A 19,968-nucleotide genomic window follows, 5' to 3' on the forward strand; every position below is an offset into this window, starting at 1 on the left:
CCTAGGCCACATTCCTAGCTGTGTAATTATGGGGCAAAAAGAAGTGAATGTTCTTGTGGCAGTTGATATAATGTGGCAAATCGTGTTCCACAAAGAGTGTAGCAGTTTGCGATCTCACAAAGCATATAATACCATTTTTAACTATGACATTCATGAAGATTTTTGAAAATTAAAATTCAATTTAGAGCAATTGACTCATTATGCAGAAAAATCTATCATAGGGTATATATACAGATATTTCTTCTGGTTAATTAAATTTTCTGGTTAATAGTTACCAAATCTACTAGGCATAAATGATTAATCTTCAAATAATTAGAAGAGGCTTTTGCTGAGTTTTTCAGCCACTGCTACAAATGTTATGGATCATATTTGTAGCAAAGTATAGCAGAGTACCTGTTAGTGAGAAAGCTTTTTCTTCTGACAGAATATCAGATTAGTAAAATTTGCTAAATTTCATTCTCTTATCAATTCCATGGGGGTGAGTGGGTGAGGACGGGGAGATGAGAGCTAAAACGGCAGTATGTTCTCTAGCTCAGCCACTCCCACTGTGCCATTTCACTACATCTCCATGAAAACCCTCTAAAAGGGTATGATCACACCTGATCTGCAGATGTTGAATTGAGACTTAGGAGAGTTTAAGGGACTTTTGGAGGACACAGCGAATAAAGGGTATAATAGGCATCAAATTTGGTCTTGGTTCCAGATTCCTTCTCCTTCCATTCCACTGAGTTGCCTCCCAGGGAACAGTTCTGAGGAGCAGTCATTCATTATGTGGCCCAGATGCTACCCTGAGGAGGTCTTGTTAGTCCCAAGCAGTAGAGGGAGAAAATGGCAATGGCATCCTGAGGATGGAGGTGGAATTGGAGCCTGTTGTCAGGCTGGAGAGAGTTCACAGCCACCACCTACTAGAAGGCGAGGCACATGCTGGTGTTGTGGTCTGAGCAGGTCCCCATCCTTTCATGTTATATGCCGAGACTTGAACAAAATACTGTTGCCCCTGAAAAGTATCAAAATAGAGAGAACGATAATTCATCAGGAATTTTATTTAATCACTTTTACTCTAGAAGCAGATACCTATGTCTGATTAACTCAATCATCTCTTGGGAAATCCACTCTAGCTAAAGCAATACTTCAGCTTTCTAGATTTTCCTCATATATTTATGTATGATAATAAACATATTTGGGGTGTCCTCCTAGTGTCTTTGCACTTTCCTTTTTCAAAATTGGAACATTATAATTACTTTTCCTGCCTCCCTCCCCCAAAATTATACTCTAATTTATAAAAGTCACATAGTTCTACAAGGTTTACCAAAGCCAGCAATTTCTTATCCTCCCTTTCTCCTTTCCTCCTCTCTAAGGCAAGGCAATCACCATCACTCTTTAACTGATCAACTTGCTTTGTAACATTAACAAGTTATAATGAGTATCTTTGCAGATTAGGACATTAAAGATCTGATTCATACTTTTAGTGCTCCATGGTATTTCACTGTGGGCAAATCCCATCATTTATTTAACTAATCCCCCACTGGTGGGCATTTAGATTGTTCCCACATTTTATGCCATAATAAATAATGCTCTAATAAATATCATCTAGTCAGTTATTAAAACTTTTAAGATTATTTGATGTTACTTCAGTTTTAAAACCATTATTAAAACAATGGTTTATATTCTTTAATGTCTTATGACGTTAAGAATCGAGGAGTTGTTTTCCTTGTTCATCATCTTTTAAAATGTTTTGTGTATTTTTATATTTTTGCTTTGAGAAGTTTTATTTTTCCCACTGAACTTAAATGCACATTTTAAAAGTCAGCAATTGATAAAACATTGCTTGCAATAATTGTAAAACGGTATTTGAAGTTAAATAACACACCTTTGTAGAGGCTTTAGTAGTATTTAATAATATTGGTCTTACCATACTATAAAGTTATTTTTTTAAATAGTAAAAATGGGTTTCTGTGTATCTCAAGGTTATGGAGATTCTACAGAAGTGTAAATCTACTTGTAGGCTTTTATGTGATTAGGCTAGTGTCTGAATTGCTCTCATTGAACTACCAAATGGAAAAACTTAATTCCTATAAAAATTAGTTCAAATATTAGAGAAACTCTCTATGGAGAGTTTTCCATTTTTATCACAATATCACTTTTTCTTTTAAGCAATGGAAATTCCCTAGAGTTCCTTTCTGGGCCTCTTCCATCTTGTGAACTATAGGGTTGGAAATCAGTCTTCTGCTGATAGCATCTCGGGGGGGCCACCCACTCAGGGATTCGTTTGCTCTGATAATCCACAGTTTTGGCCCCTGGTATAGATGTGTGATTAGGACTAAATGTCAAGATTCTGTGGTGGTGACCCAACCATCAAGAATTCTATTAGAATAAGCTGGCTCAAACTTAAAGAGATGTAACCTAATGCAGTTTTTTAATGCTGGGTTTCAGGATTTTGCTTTACAGATAACTAACTGTTTTAAAGGACTGACCTTTTAGAAAAACTACAAAATTCTCCCTCTACTTCTCACATATGAAGATCCTAAGATGTTAATTGTTTGAACTGGATAAAAAATACAGGTGTGATTCAAATTTTTGGTGAAAAATTTTTTTGATGATTCAGTCTCACTTCATTTTAATTGAGGAAATACAGGGTTTGTTCCAGTTTGAACTGATTCACTAGTTTTTATTTTTTTGCATCTCATATGCTCATATGGTTAATAGTCCTATAAATAATTAATGTTTGAATTTAGATTGGTTAAACAAATAAACAGTTACAGTTTTTCACTCACAGTTTAAATTGGTTCAGGTTACTGAGAAATGTAGCACCACCATATATATTTTCTTCTTTGTGAAATTAGATTTAGACAGATTTTTTTTTAATCAAGGGAAAAGGATTTCTCTCAGGAAATTGTATGACTCCAATTGATGACTGATCTCAGCTGAGGCAGTGGGGTATGGGTTAGATGAGGCTGTTATTTTTACCATCAAGATAGGGAGTCAAAATTGGACCTCTCAGAGCCTTTGATCCCCCCAAAGATTAGACCGTGATCCAGAAAGCAGCAGCTTTCAAGACTTGCATGAGGCCAGTCTTTTTCTGATCTCTGTAGAACACGGCATCTTACAAAGTGGTTCATGCTGTCTGCTCACCCCTTTTTGTGGGGTTCAGATTATGGATACCAGACATATCATGCCTAATGAGTGGCAGTTGTTGCCAGAGGATGTGGCACTGGCTGTTGCTTCCAGAATAGGCATTTGCTAACCCCAGCACAAACATCTGGGGTAGGAGAATGTGAAGTCAATTGGTTCTGTTTTTAAATAATGTAATGGGAGGATTTGGCATTTACCATTGTAAGTCCTGTGATTGTACATCTCAGGGTCTGCAGGTTTTCCATGATGATTTCTCCAGCCAAAGGACAAAAGTCTTTCGACATACTCCATTCCACTGGAAGGAAAGAAAGGGGAGGCGGGGGTGGGAGGAGAGGGAAGAGGAGAGAGAATGAACTCATGTATCACAAAGCATCATAGAAACTCTAGCATATAATCTCTCTGAAAAAGTTGGTTCTTTTCTCCTACATTGGTACTTTGAACAATTCGCACTGGGATGACAAGTCAGTTTCCAAGTTCATAATTATTTTTAAAATTAAAAGTGGGAAAACATCATTCGACAGTGAATAATATATCTTAAATATACATATGTGTATGTGTGCATATACACAAACACATTCAGATGCAGTATATATAAAAGTTCATTGTATATAGAGGATAAATCATTTACTGCATGTGAGAAGTGAAGGGAACACTAGGGTACTACCATCTACTCACTGCCCAAGTCTGGTCTCTGCTTCACCATTCTACTGAAGTGCTGTGTCATGGTCCCAAGGACATTCTCTTCCCAAATAAAGAAGCCTCCTTTCACTTCCTTCCACAACATTTGATGCCTCCCTCTGGAAGCATTGTCTCCCATTAGTGTCTCAAAGAGTGCTCCTGGCTGTCCTTCTCCTTGGGTATCATCTTCCAGCCTTTTTCATTGGCTTCTCTTCAGCCTGAGGATTTGGGATCGATGGTTGACCTCTTCAGTGTCCCCTGACGCTCGACATTTCCAAGGTGATTGTTCATTCACAGCTAGATCTAACACCCAAGTTCTATTACCCCATTCTCCTGTGAGACCATGTTCTTTCATAACATTTTCCATTGGTTGAAAAAAGCCATCGTCAGGAAAGGTGAAGTATGCCTCATCAGTAAGAAGTGTCTTCAGTGACAGTTTATACAGGGCAGGATTTAAGGCAATCCTAAATGAAGCAGGAGCTTAAGTCACATGGAAGACAAGGCCTGCACATTTTCAAACCTCATGATGACAAGCTAAAGGCCTTAAGATTTAAATTGTATTTTCTATGACACTTAAGTACTTCAAAATTAAGTCAAACCATCTCTAAATCCTGCAGTTCTCTCAAGTCACAGTCCCTCTGCCTGAAGGTTGCTGCCCCTGCATTCCTGTTCCTCTTCTTTGTTATCCTAGGAATCTAGTTTGTTCTCATTCTCTAGAAATGGTTCTCCTAATATTCCTGTTGCTCTGATCATATACAATAGCTTCTTCTCTGGAAATCCTGCCACTCTGGCCTTCCCTACTTTTGCAACCTTTCTTCCCCCAGGTTTTGGTTGCATCCTTTCTTCCTATCTCCAGGCCCCTCTTTCCAGGATCTCCTTCATTCTTCCTTTCCTTCTCCCTTTGACATGATGTTTTATGGGACTTTGGTTTGTGCTTCCTTTTTCACTCTGCACGCTTGCCCTACGTAGTGACGTTATTCACTTTTATGGTTCCAACGATGACTCTTAAAGCTGTGATTCTAGGTCTAGCCTCTCTGGAACTCTGACTTCCTCTTGTAAATCTCTACTTGAGTGTCCTCCACTCCACTTAAGTGTCCCCTAAGTACTTTTCCTTGCCAAGATACACTTCTGCTCTTGTTTTCTCAATTTTAGCTCCTGGCACTGCCACATCTCCAATCACCCAACCCCAAATCTTAGAGCATCCTTGCCTCCTCTTTTTCTTCAGTGCTTCACAATTAGTTGATCACTGAACCCAATTGGTTCTGTTTTTAAAATGTTTCCCATTAAGTTTCCCTCTCTCACTCAGAAATTTACTCTAGAGCAGGCCTTTGTAATCAGGAGCATCAACTATGCAATTGATTTGTTTTGTAGGGAGGTGTAGGCCAGATTGATCAATTGGTCAACTCTCCTAATTGATTTTTCTGTTCATCTCCTCATCCTTATACATGATCCTCCTACTACATCCTGAATTACAGTTTAAAAATGAAGATCTAGTCATTTCATTCCTTCACTTAAAATCATTTCATAATGTTCAGTTGCTTTCAAAATAAAATGAAATGTTAACAAAGTATTCAAGGGCCTTCATAATCTGTCCCTACTTTACTCTACTATCATCATCTCTTATCATTTCCCAAAGCAAAGTCCTTGTTCTGTAAGTCCCCGTTACCTGAGTATTATGTGTACATTACTGCTTGTGTCTTTTGCTCATCTTCTAAGCTTTGCTTGGTGAAATTCTACTAATCCTTTAAGACCTAGCAAAGCCAACACTAAATTCCTCAGGACTAATTAATTAAATACATCTGTTTCTTCATCCCAAAGCCCTTTATTCATATAAAAACAAGATTTATTATACCCATATTATGTCTTTATTATATCTTTTTCTCCTGTTAGTGCTAAACTTGAAAATAGGAAAAATATTATTTACTTTTTCCTGTTCAGTGCATGGATTTTGTGTTTGGTGCATGCAAGATGATTCTTAAATATGTATTTGATTGAATGCATAGATACACGTACATACACACACACATATATATATATATACCCAAAATAGACTGGTTTTTCCAATATGGAGATATTTTTCTTATGAATCTTCTCTTTCTCTAGTCTCTTGCCCTTTAACACTCTCAGGCAATAAAATCTAATTAGAATCAAATGATTAAGATTATATGTTAAATCTCAGATCAGGCTATACCACCTTACAAATACATGTTCTAAAATATATACTATTTAGTATGTATGTTACATATATGTATTTATGTATGTATTTTTTCCAAAATGTTTTAGTAGCTTATGAGTTACTAACTCTTGAACAAACCAAGACTCTGATGGTCAGATTTGAGAGGGTTTGTCATCAGAGTACAATGTTTCATATAATTCTAACTAATAAAAAGAAAAAGGGATCATTGAAGGAATTATTACAAATAAAACAAAATGAAAGTCAGCAGCAAATGTGTAAGGACATTTAGAAAAAGCAAAGAATATAGGAAATTTCTAGAAACAGAAATATCCTTGGTTGCCATTGAGACATGCATGGTTGACTAATGAGGCTGAGCTGCAAGCTGAAGGATGAAAATCAAAGGCTTCTGATTCCAGGCTAAGGATTCAGGATGACTTCATGAAAGGAGAGCTAGGGATTAATGGGAACAATCTCAGATTATGTGGTTAGGTGATTAATAAGAAGTTGCTCATAGATACAACCTTTAAACGTTTGAGAGAATACTTACTTTTGAAGAGTAACTGTTCACGTTCTATTGAAGTACATTTTATAAAGCCTGGTTCAGGTGGAAAAGAGGCCCTAGCTTCTTGAAAAACAAAACAAAAAATGAATAGAAGCAGGTTTGTAAGGAGGTATGATCCTGCTTTGGATGTTAATAGAAAGCTTTAAGCATTTAAGTCCAGTTAGATCCTCTAATATGTCTGAATTTCAAAGGGGAAGGGGATAGAGAAAGAGAAGATTCACATGGAAGGAAAAACAGTCTCCATATTGGAATGGCCAGTCTATTCTGAGACAACCAACAGTCTTTTCCTTTTATGTATTTCTTTAGGTTGGTGGACTTGTTTGACCTGAAGAAAGGAGTTTCTAGTTCTTTAAAAAACAATGTAGGGGAAACAGAGTGAGCCAGAATCACTTTGAGAGCCAACTGAGAATTCTAAGAAGGCAACTTAGCATGGCCTCTCTGGAAAGTTATGTGTAGGTAGTTTAAAGACTTAATATTAAGGCCATGAGAAAATCACTTATAAGCCTGCTCTAAATCCCTGAAGGGCTGGAGCCATGTATATGAAGTTTAAAACTATATAAGACTTATAATTTTAAGATAAAGATCAGGGCAACTGTTTCTACTTAGTCTGGGAAACAGAAGCAGGGTTTAATCATGCAATGGCTCATAGCAGTTGAACATTAGCAAAAAAGTTACTAGACAAAACCTAGGTGTTAGTATTTCTTAAATTTGACTTGGCTCAAATTGTGATTTGCTATATTTATACCAAATAACTATGAATATTTTAGGTGTGACACTTTATTATTTTAATAAATGTTTCATTTTTATCTTAAGCTTTAGAAGGGTAGAATCATTTGGGTGCGTGAATTCTAGCTGAACACCTCTATTTACTGGATGGTGGCTATATAACCAGAGGCCAAAAGCTTGTAAGAAAAAGAGTTCCTAAAGGTCTGGCCTTGTTTCCTGGAGTCTATAATGTGAGGAGAAATGTCACAGAATCAGTGAAAGAGTAGAAAATTCATAACTGGAAGTGTTAGAATGTACAAGCAGAACACTGTTTAAAGCTCAGGTAACTTTCAAGCCTTATGGTATGGTCTGTGATTAATAGACCTTGCTTTAGCTGGTAACAATCCTTAGTTTCAAGCCAGTTTTTTGAGAGGTGAAGACTATACAAAAGTTGAAGGCAAAGAGAGATAACATTGCAGCAATGTCTAATGAATTTATTTATATTCAGTTGCTTAAAAAACCTTCTGTTGTCCAGGTTCCCTCTGAAGTCTAAATGCTTTACAGCCCAGATATAGTTTTATCCTGTTCACACATTAATATACCATAAAAAATAAACTCTTGCCTCTTGCCCAGGCTCCCAGACCTTCTGCTTTAGTTTCACTAGTCACTTGACCTCAGACCCACTGCTTATGCTATTTTCCCTTTTAGTGTGCTCTCTCTTCTTCCTGAAGATCTTTTCCCCCTTCATTCAAATAGGACTGGTTTTGTCAAAGTCCCTTCTTTTCCATAGTTTTCCCTGGGTTTCTAAGGGAGGCTCCTTTGGCAGTTTTCCCATAGCAATTTTAATATGCCTCCTACATTGCACTTGCTTAACTGTTTTGTATTTAATTTTTAAGAGATCTGTCTCCTCTGTAGTCTCTAAGTTCTCTGAAGGCAGGGACCATGTTGGATTAATACTTATTTCCAAAGCACTTATCATAGCACCTAGCCCAGCATAGGTAGCTCAGCAGATGTTAGGTGAATTGAATCCTTGATTCTTGACTTTGGAATGCTTAAAGTCTAAGGTAGACAGAAATCTGATGCTGGTACCAAAAAATAAGAAAACAGTGACAGAATAGAAAAAATACAGTCAGAAAGAGAACAGAAGTTGCTTGAGCTGCCCAATAAGTGGTTGAGATGGAGATTAATTCCTGGCCTCCAGATTTCCAGCATCTCAGACTCTTGTCCATACTGCTTCTCAGGAACCAAAAAATAAAAGTTTATTTCCTCTTCCCTATCAGCTACTGGCCACACTCACCCCGGTGCCTTAGCTAATGAATGGAATTTGGCTAGATTGCACAGCCCAGTACCAGAGCATTATGAAATCCTCCCCGGTCCATCTAATTGTGCAGTTTCTAGCCTTTCAGGCCAACCATAGCACAAGAGGAAGAAAGAGGGAAAGAAGGATGTGCGGAGAAACCCAGAGAGAGATCAAATACAGTCATTTCTAGAGAGGAGAAGATGTGTCTTACTGAAGCGTGAATCTGCTCAACACTTCTGGGTTTTAATATGGGAACTGACATGAAAAATCTGAATCTGGGAATTCTGTTTAGCTCTGGCAAAATAGGAGGTTGGAGCTGCTTGCATTTTTTATTTTAAATTCCCTTGGTAGTCCTAGGAGCAGGGGCATGCATTACTTTCAAACAAGAATCTTTATTGTTTGCATAGCACACAGTCTTCCAGTTAATTAGAAAAACATTTTTTTCCCAAATTAAATTTCCCTAGAAAAACAATGATTTAAATTAAGGGCAAAAGGCTTTTTATTTTTTTGGACCTTAGTAAAGCCTTCCTGAACCCACTACTTCTAGTAGATTGAAAGGCAAAGTTGGAATCATAAGGCTATATTCATTTATTTATGTCAGATTTTGCCATCCACAAAAACAATATGTGCCTAGTTATCTACACTGTTTACTGACGTAATTTTGCCTGCAATATGATGAGTGATACACAGATACAGAGAGGAAGCAGAGATGCTTACAATTCAGGTTTTTGAAAAGTACATAAGCACAGTGTTACCACAAAAGAAGTAAGCTCCACAGTCTGATCCATTTGTTTATTTCCCTCCTAACAGTTCACCCTATTATGGCTCTTATTTAAACATCCTTTCTCTTGATCCTCTTGGCTTTCTAAATGAAGGGTATTGTCATTTTTATGATTCATACTATTACTAATAGTTTCTTCTGTCTTTCCAAGCCTAGCATGAAATGTTTGTTGAATGAATACCAGTCTTCCAGAGGCCCAGGTGCTGCCAGCCTAATGTCTCTAATGCAATTCACAAAGCTTCGCCTTTCATATACTTCTCTGCACACAACTGGGGGCACCTTCAGGCAGAACTTCCTTCAGTCATTTCTGCTGTTTTGGAATGAGAAAGTCTGAATAATCTGCTCTAGTCGAGATATTGGAAGTGTAAGTAATCCCCAAGGCCCAGATTATGTAGAAATCACTCTTCTTTACATTTATAGGCTGCTTTCTTTGGTTAGATTCACTTACTGGCTTTCCTAGAACATTAAGAGTTGGGAAGGTCTCAGATTTATCACAAAGTAGAGTGCAAAATCCACGCATCATGTCACATCCAAGACAAGGTGGTGTGATAGGGTGGCTTTTAGAGGTGTCATAAACAGGGAGATGGAGGAAGTCAGAGCTGGTTCAGATCCACATTTAGATGGGATAAATGCAGCTGGGTGCTGGAGTTGACCCATATGGCTCATAAGAGCTGACTGTTAAAATTTTAGGAATTTGTTCAAGCTGGTAGTTAAACACAGCCATTATTAAAAATTAAATTGTATAAGCTTAAAGTTAAATCAGTTACATTAAAGACAAAGGCAGTAAATACTTAGAACTCATCACTCCCAATTTTATTGCATTTTACTATTATTTATGCTCTTGAGGTAATTGATATCTGTTGTATCTGTATGGTAGCGATAGTGTATAGTGGTGTACTGTTGCTCATTCATCCCAGTCATTTTAATGACATCACATTGTAGCTTGGAACTGGCCATGGTGGGAATACTTACACCATAGAAATCAGCAAATGCTATAAACTAGGGCTTGACATTTTATTCTGTGATCTGTGTAGACCAGGTATAAGCAAATTACAGTTCTATAAGCCAAATCCAGACTGAGGTCTGGTTTTATATGGTCCAAGAGCTAAGGATGGTTTTGGTTTTTACATTTTTAAAGGATTACAAACACACACACACATATATATACACAAAGAATATGGGACAGAGACCATATGTGGCCCACAAAGCCTAATATATTTACTCTCTGGCCCTTACTTGGAGAAATTTGCTGATTACTGGTCTAGACTTAAAGTGATGGAGAAAATGTTAACAATGCAGATTAAAAGTTTCTGTGGCTGTTACATTATGAGTAGCACAAAAAAATTGGAGAATATTCTTCTAGTACTTAAAAATGATTATTTGATCAATAAAGAAGTTGCTTATGTCATTGACAAATGAGTGAAGTTCCAACAATAAGTCTCTGTTGTTTCATTTTTGTTGCACTTCTTAATGTAAGTGAAAATAACCAACATTTACATGGCAATTATACCTGTCCATGAATTGTAGCTATGGGTCAGCTTAGAGATTTAAGAGTTTGATAAAAATGAATGAAAGTATTTTTGGGAGAATCAATAGACTATAAGGAATTTACAATACTGTATATTTTATTATGATTTGTAAATTGTGTGCAATATTTTTTATTGGTAAATTTATAATAGATTTGTGAGTGTGTATATGTATAGTGAAGTAATATACTTTTTCCCCCCACAGAGCCAATTTTTAAACATTTATCATCATGCCACTGGATAAATGCTAGGTGACTGCTCAGGCAGACTCTTAAGGGTGGGTGTATCTTGACCAGCAGGGTATAGTTTAGGAGGGTGGTAGATTTCTCAGGCATGATTTTGGTAGCATTCTGTTACCAGGAGACAAGAATGAAGTATGAAAATCTCTTTAGGAGGTAGGAGTGGCACAGTGAGGGAATCTGGGGCAAAAGTTCAGTTAATAAGCTGCTGCCATCTGGGAGGTCTGCCTAGTGTCCAAATCCAGTCACTGGGCCATGTAGGTAGCCAGGCTTCCTACATCAGTTCCTGCCCAAGCCAGGGCTGGCCCAGAAACTGGTACAGCACTGCCTGCGAGGTGGACATCCATGGACTTGACTGCAACAAGGATGGCAGAGGCAGGGCCCGACCAACAGAAACCTAAGTGTTGGTTGGGTATGTGGGAGGATATGCCAGTCCACTACTCCTGATGGCCTCAAAGAGCTCCATGCCTAAACAGGATTAACTGAGCTTCATTGTTATGATTTCTTTATTATACTTTATACATTATTATTAATTTTTTCATTATTATCTGGGCTCTACTAATAGCCACTTCTAAGACACTATGGACTAAAAATAGGCACACTGTCATTAATTCAAGCAAACTTTTCACTTTTCCTTTTTTCCCTGGAATACTGCCATATCCTTGAGTTATAGGATGTCCAGATAGATTTTCACTTGCTTCAGACTACTTTTTAAGAGAAACTGTCCAGGTAGTATTTTTTGTTCACTAAAGAAGTATACACTTTTTTAAAGGCTGCAGTAGATGTGGCTAAACAATAGCAAGGCTCAACACCAAGTGACAATTAGAAACCTGAAGCCTGGGACTGCTGCCCTACCACCCCTTCTTTGAGAATAGGCAGCACCTGACATCTCTTCCAGGTGGAAGAGCTCTCCTCCTGGCAAAGCTCCCTGAGATGCTGATGTTGTTGGTTTGTTTTATTTTCAGCAGAGTGATACCCTACTTGCCTGCAGGGAGAGAGCTCTGGCAAGCTATTTTATGTTTCCAAAGATACGAAGTAGGGAAGCACAGGATCAGCAGTCTGATTTATACCCACAAACCCTGATATGTAGTTAATTCACAGCTTTCTGAATCCTTCTGGGCCCTCATGGAATTTAAACAACCAGCCACAGCTAAAAGCAAAAACCTTCCAGCTTGCCTGCGAGAGGAGAACCCTTTATTCAGAGACAGGTGCTTTAACTGTTTGGCTTTTCTTTCATTCTACTATTATACCCATATTTTACATTCCATTTTCCTCCTTATAATTAAACACCTTGAGAACAGTACTCATGCCATATTGATATTTGCACACCCACCCCACTCTCTCTTGTCAAAGTGTGGAATAGGGGCTTAGAACGAGTGGGTTTGACTTATGTGTGAACATTAATAGGTGGAGATAACTGTCACAGCTCCATTTTGCTCATCGTGATCTGCAAAATAAGGATTCCTTAGTTGGGCATTTAACCTAATTTCTGAGCCTTTTGTCACACTGTTCCTTGCATTTATCCTGTGCTCCTGGGTAGGAAACTAACACTTAATGAACATCATCTACCACCTTCTTTTACAGATAACTTCATTTATTTCTCACAATATTCCTGCAAGATAGGCTAAGTTGCTTGTTCAATGATTCTACCAGTTTAACTAGTGGCAAACTGGAAATTAAAGCCAAGTCTATGTGAACACCAAACTCACCTGTGACTTCTTGAGCCTGGGACAATATCCTCAGTTCTTACCCTGGCCTCTAAGGGCCTTCTCCACCTTCCAGCTTTGCTTTCATCACTCTCACTTATTCTCTCTTATTCTGAGATCCTCAAACATGTCATGCTCCTTCCTCTCACACATACTGTTCATTTTGCTGGAAATGCTCTTTCTCTTTCTTCTGACTTTGATTTTATTGATTATCTCTTCCTTTTCCCTCAGCCATCAATATAAATCACTTCCGCATATAAGTCTTCCCTGATACTGAGGTAACACTAAGTACCTGTTAATCTCTTAGAGCACCAAATACTTTTCCTTTGTAGCACAGGAATTACTGATTTGTGTAGTTACACTTTAATCCTCTCAGCTCTTCAAGGACAGTGATTATGTATATGTATTCCCTAACAGCTGGTGTATGCCACAGCACAAAGTAAGTCAATATAAATACTCATTGAATAGATGCTAGATTATTGATCAGTGTGGTTGTCGGGATATGGAGAAGCAAGTGACATGGTCCCTGACCTCAAGAAGCTTATAGTTTAATACTATGGTCCGTTTTTACAGATGAGAACAGGAAGTGTAGAGAGGTCAGATTCAGACCAAACTGCTTCCCCCATCACCATAAAAACTGAGGAAACAAACTGTCTTTCTAGCCCAATGCCTCTTATCTCCTCTTGTCAAAATGTTCTCAAGTGGAAGGCTCAGGCTCCTTCAGTTCCAGGGAATTTCTCTGATTTCCTAGAGTAATTTTACCTGTTATTCTTTCTGGCATTAATACTCTCTGTTTTGTATTGTAATGATTCATGCACATGTATTTTCAACTCTGCCTGCACAATAAATTTCAAATCGTTCTCTTTTTAATTTTTTAGACTCCATTATTATCACCCTCATTCAAGCAAGCTACCATTGTTTCGCATTAGTACTCCTATGACAGTTTCAGAGTTGGACTGGTCTCCCAGGCTCTGTTTATATCCCCAGCAATCCACTGAAGGTAGGATGATCTTTTCAAAGTACCCATCATATCACAATACTTTCCTTCATTGAAACCTTGTAGTTGCACTTGGAATAAAATCCAAACTCCTTAACATAGTCTACAACAGGGTTGGCAAACTGGACCTGTAGGCCAAATCCAGCCTACCACCTATTTTTGTACATTGAAAAAAAATATCTCATAGCATGTGAAAATTATATGAAGTTGAGATTTCAGATTCCACCAATAAAATTTTATGGGAATACAACCCTACTCATTCTTTTACACATTGTCTCCATGGCAGAATTGAACAGTTGCAATAAAAATCCTAAAATGTTTACTGTCTCACCCTTTGCAAAACTCTAGTCTATGAGTAAGGATCTGGCTCCTGCCTACTTGGATGAAAGCCCCTGTCCTCCTGTTCTACCCATTTTGCTTCTGTACTTACCCAAATTATTCCTACCAAGCTCATCCTGCATCTCACTCTAATACATTATCCTCTTTTATTTTTGCATTATCTGAAAATGTCTTGTTTATTTATTAGTAATAATAAGTAATACATCATCCTCTTGTTTTTTGCACTTATTACCTACAAATACCTTGTTTATTTATTAATTTGCTTGTTTACCTAAGAAATTATGAGCTTCATGAGCTTTTCTGTTTTTCTCCCCACTGTATCCCCAGGCTCTAGAAGGCATCTGCACATTGTAGGCAAAAAATTGTGTTAAATAAGCATTTTATCTTCCCTGTAAGTTCTTCTGGGAAGACATTGTGCTGACTCATTTTTGCATCCCCACAGTGGCCAACATTGTGCCTTGTATGGAATAATAGTTCCAAAAATAGCTGCTGACTGAATGAAATGCCAGTCACTTCTTCCTCCTGAGATAAAGTGAGGTGATATATACTGTTGGTTGGACCTCAAGAAACTAAAATGCGTACAGCATGCACCTCATCTAAACTGCACCATTTGACAGAACATTTTAAGGAGGGGCCATGGATTCTAGCATACTCCTCAGAGCACAGTGGCCATGGGTACCTCAAAGACTCAATAAAGGGTATTTCTAGTTGATGCAAAGTTAGGTCAGGTGTTTTTTGATAATGGGAAAGAACTATTGGCAAAGGTGGGGTTAGCAGTTTTTCCTAAGAAAATTGCTCCAATTATTTTTTAAAAGGTGATTTATTACCTTTTAAAAAATGGCATGTGTAAAATGTTACAGAAATAAAAAGTGAAAAGAAAATCCTGAATTAAAGAAAAACATAAACAGATAATGGTTTATAGGAAGTTGCATTTAATGATCAGTGATATTTGGAGGCTACTGGGAAAACATCTATTACATTTCTAAATATTTCACTTAATCCTCATAGCAATCCTGTATGGTAGGTTAACATTTTTCTCATTTTACAGATGAGGAAATTGAGACAAAAAACTTTAAAATAACTAGTTCAAGGCCACACAGCTTATCAATGCAGAGTCTGGATTTGAACCCTGTCTTTTATCTGCCTCCCAATCCCAAATGGGGAGAAAGTGATGAATGGACTAACAGCCATGGTATAGTCTTTAAAGCTAGAGAAAGCTCCAACTGTGAAAAACTTGCAGAAAGTGTTTGCAATGTTTGACTTCTACTGACTGAACCTGAGGCCAAGGCTCCTGGTTGGCGCCTCTGTCACTTTTCTCCAAGGTCCAGAGTTGTCTCCAATACTGTGATTTCCTTGTAGTTTCAAGAGGGAGAGAGGGTTGGGGGATGGGGACCACTGAGCAGAAGAGGGAATGTCCTGATGCTGGAGGCCTGTGGGTCTCATGAAGGTGTTCTGTATTTCCATGTCAGCGACATGTGGCTGTGATGTGGCCAAGATAAGTAGTGATTAAAAACAACAACAAACAGCAATGTAAACAGTCATGAAGACTCGTGTAAATTGCTGGCATATAATTTGAGCCTGGTTCATGTTATGTAACCTTACTGGAGCCAAATCATCCTTCTCCTTCCCCCTCCAATAGCCTATTCTGACCCTCACCAGTCTTGAATAAGACTCATGTCTTTTTTCGCTTGTTTCTCCTCTGGCTAGAGACATTAAGGCTGAGGTGAGAGAGAGGATGGTTGAACTGGGAACAAACCCAGTTCCAAAGCAGGAGCAGTTTCCCAGGATCCAAAGAAGTTTATGGGAGAATAGAAATAAATAAATAAGAAGGAAAGAGCCAGACCACCTTGTGAGCAGCCAACACAGTCCTCCTCCCTTTGTGTCTCACCAAGCGGAATGTGCTGGATGGCATGTTTCCCTTCCGTATTTGTTTTCACATTCTACTGTAAATTACACAACAAGATGCCTTATTGATCCTGAAGAATACAATCTTTAGATTTTCTCATCAAGGCAAGAATAAACCTTTCAGAGCTTCCCAGGGAGACAAAGAGCTCTGTCTTCCATTCCCAGACTCAGCTTCTGCTTCTGTGTAGATGATCAGACTGGCTGATGTTGAGGGCGCAAAACTTAATATACTTATATGTGGGTTCTTTACTTGGGGTCCAGCAATCCCAAATGGGCTTTGGGGGATGAATGACAACTGTTCATATTGTAGGCAACATGCTTGTACTTTTCCTCCGAGATCCTTATGAAGGGTTACACATTACAGTGTAAAACTTATATCCTCGCTGGAGCTATTTGAAGGGCCTGATTACTTTTCTCGGGTTAGTGCTGTAGTTCTTTCTCTTTTGTTTGTTGCATTTGGTTTCTACCTTTCCATTTAAAAGTGACATGTTTAAATTTTCAACATTCACAAAACATATTTGAATCAGTAGTTTGGACCTACAATATGTAATGTTGAGTATTTCTCAGCCCATCTGTTTAACTGGCAGATTCACCCATGCCTTTTATCTTAGGACCATAGGAGCAACTGACACATAGTAGGTTCCTAATAAAGATGTCTTGAGTGAATGAATTCAAGATATCATTTAATAAAGAAGACTGTCACATTTATAGTTAAAAAGGAAGAACAAGACTGCCATTTTGCAAACATTTGAAAGAGGTCACCCACTGGGTGAATGGAGGAAAGGAGCTTGTCAGACTTTGAAAAAAACTCATTGGCAATATTTAAATCTTGGGAGTAAGGTACTTGGCCCATTGACAGTGAGAGAAGAATTATGTGGACTTACTGGAAGGAAATACACGTAATAGGGACTTAATACATATAGCTGAATTGATTGAATTTTTTAATCTATTGGTCCAGTATTGTATACTATGCTAATTGCTGGCATATTTGGGATAAGAAATCAAATCCAACTTTCAATCTAGTGCTGTTTGGTTGATTGATTCATCAGACTGTCTCTGACACCCTGCTAGGGACCAGATGATGTCAAGTGCTGGGGATGTGATTATGAATAAAGCCTGATCCTGGCCTTTAAGATAATTACACTCCAATGGGAGAGACAGGAAAGTCAATACAACATTAAAATGCAGTGTGATGAGTGCTGAGACAGAGGCAGGCTCAGAGTTGGGGGACCCTCAGCAGTCTGGGAAGAGGGATAGCTTTCTGGACATGTTGACTCTTGGCAGAGTCCTGAAGGATGTGTGGGTTTGCCAAGAGAAGAGAGTAAAAAGGCACTCCAAGTAGAAAGTGCTGTGTGTGTGAAGGCACAGAATCATGGCCTCGTCAGGGAACTGCAGAACGATTCCAGGGAACAAGAGAAAAGGTGAGGTGGGATGGGGTGGAGTGTGACTTAATTAGAGAAGAGATTAGACAGGGAGGCAGGAGGTCATCATGCTAACAAGTGTCAACATTATTTTGAAGGCATTTTGGAACTGTTGAAAGATCAGGGCATTGTGTGGTCAAATTTGTATTTTAGCAATAATAACTCTTGGAGCTTGTGGGAGAAAAACTGGAGCGAAGCAAGGCTGTAGTCAGGGAGACCAGAAAGGTGTTAGTGACATGATCTGTGTGAGATGGGATACTAGTTCCGGGTTGGCATTATCTTTACCCTTTGTGAGGAAGAGGAAACTGCCTGAGTTCCTGTTTCTCACCAAGAGACAGCTTTTCCTATTCACTGAAGCATTTGTGAGCCAAATTTTTATGTAAACTCAAATATTTGGCATCTAAAGGTCTCATAGGAAATGATGAATACTGGAGTTCAACTACTTTTTTTAAACTAAGAGCTATTAGTAACACTGTATACTTAAAAACTTCCAAATAAATATCATGGTCATATCAAAAACCGTGCTCTCTCTCCAGGTGTATGTAACTAGTCTCAGCTTTACTCAAAGTTCAATTGCAAACAGTAATAAAAACATTGACATCTCATTGCTCATTTAATATTTATGTAGCTGTCAGCATCTCAGTTTTACACATGCAAAATAGACTTGGTTGGATTTGAGGTGAGCTGAAATCCTCTTTGACAGCAGGCTTTTTTAGGGATGCTTTCATCCTTAAATGACTTTCAAAACAACACTCAGATAGTGGCGAGGGATCAAAGAAATGCTCTGTTACCATGGGGGGCTGCTAAAACTGTTACTTCCCCCACAAAGTTCTCCCTTAGCTCAGCCTTATTAGGGACTGGAGCAGACACTTCTCTCTGCAGAAGCAGACCGAAGCTCAGGCAGATGTACATTCATACTGTGGTGTGCAGAGAGGCAAGGAATCCAGGAGAGAGCAATGGGGGAAGAAGTAACAAAGGAAAGTGAGACTGGCCGGTACTCATCTACTTCTCATTTGGATAATAATACCTTACAGTTTTGTAACATTGTTTGTTTGCAATACCTTCTTCCACATTTTTGTCATTTGATTTTCACAACAACCCTGTTATGCATTTTTCTCACTTCAGATGTAAAATCACAGGCTTTACAAAACTAAGTGCACTCTCCACGGCCACTAGGAATGAATGGGGGTGGGGGTCAGATTTTGAACTCAGGTTTGCTTGAGCTCAAAATTCAGTGCCTCTTTCCCTTATAGCTAAATGACACTTGAGCTTGTACTGAATGAAAGGAGAGGAAATAGTAGCTGCAGAGGAGGAATGCAAGGTACACAGGTTGGTAAATTTTGATTTTGAGGAAGTCTGAGAGACAATCCTTCTTCAGTTAGCCATCACGTACAGTCCCATGGATCAGCTCTGCCTTGCAATGAAAGTTAGGGTGTTTTACCTTGGAACCCCAAGGAGCTTATCCCCTAGTGCACTTACCATTTCCTCTGCAGGGCTCTGGAGAAAACATGTAGCATCAATATTTATAAGGGTTGTGATACCCATTCCTTCAAGTGTTAAACTCTGGGACCAAATTCTTCTTTTTGCTCAGGTTCTTCACCTTCAGTAATAGTAGTTACTAAATTGTAATGACACTTCCCAATTTAAAAATACTTTCATGTATTCACATTTCCAATTGTGAGCCAGTACTTTATTTTTAGCATCTTTAAGATTGGAAGGCACAGTTCTGGGTGACAGGGACATAAACACAAACATCATCTTTGCATCTAGGATTCACAGCCCAGCAGGCAGATGGATAAAGATAAGGACAATTGCAGTAAGATGCAGTGATGCCCCCTTTAGCAGGCAGGTGAACAAAGTGTTGAGTTCTAAGGACCAAGGGAGTTGGAGGAGGATGAGAGAATGTTTGGTTTGGGTTTTGAAGACTGAACAAGATTTTACCATATAGAGAAGGTCATTCTGGTAAGAGAGAGTGAAGGTTGAAAGAGTTGGGCATGATAGGGTAAAGGCGGGGTGTTTGCAGCAGAGGAAAGCAGGAATTGGCTGATATATGAAAGTCCTTGAACATGATGCTGAGAGTTGGTATTTATCTTGTTGGAGCCAGTGAAGGTTTATGAGCAGGGCAATGACATTATCAGTCCATGTTTTAATTTGATGACCATGTTGGTGTAAGGAGGGTCATGGGAGATATTAAAATCTTACCAGCTCTGCTAGATTAGTTCTTACTCTTATATTTCAAGTAAGGAAGAGGACTCTTATAGAGTGTTTCAAGTGTTTCACATTGATTTTCTAACAGCTGGTAGGTGCATGTATCGCAGCCCAGCTATGTAATTTCTGACTTCAGTTACTATAGATACCGCATACCTATGTAACACATGACCCCAGTTCTGTTTTCTGTAGAGTCTATGTTTTATAATATTTGGGATTATATCTGCTTAGCTCATTTATGACCAACATTGTGCACAGAAAACTCAGATTTCCAGTGAAGGTCTGCCATATCT

At 38.5% G+C, this 19,968-nt stretch overlaps 1 protein-coding gene across 1 annotated transcript in view; it reads right to left on the minus strand.

The window, feature by feature from the left end:
* Window positions 1–19,968, minus strand: part of ANKFN1 (ankyrin repeat and fibronectin type III domain containing 1) — a 376,020-nt gene that overhangs the window by 85,433 nt on the left and 270,619 nt on the right. The window contains exons 8-9 of the mRNA XM_036999166.2: window positions 3,330–3,427; window positions 907–997 (exon numbers count right to left, since the gene is read on the minus strand). Coding sequence (XP_036855061.1) covers window positions 907–997; window positions 3,330–3,427 — 189 coding nt within the window. The remainder of the gene's footprint in view (window positions 1–906; window positions 998–3,329; window positions 3,428–19,968) is intronic.

Source organism: Manis javanica, chromosome 4 (assembly GCF_040802235.1).
Source record: "Manis javanica isolate MJ-LG chromosome 4, MJ_LKY, whole genome shotgun sequence".
Classification (NCBI taxonomy): domain Eukaryota; kingdom Metazoa; phylum Chordata; class Mammalia; order Pholidota; family Manidae; genus Manis; species Manis javanica.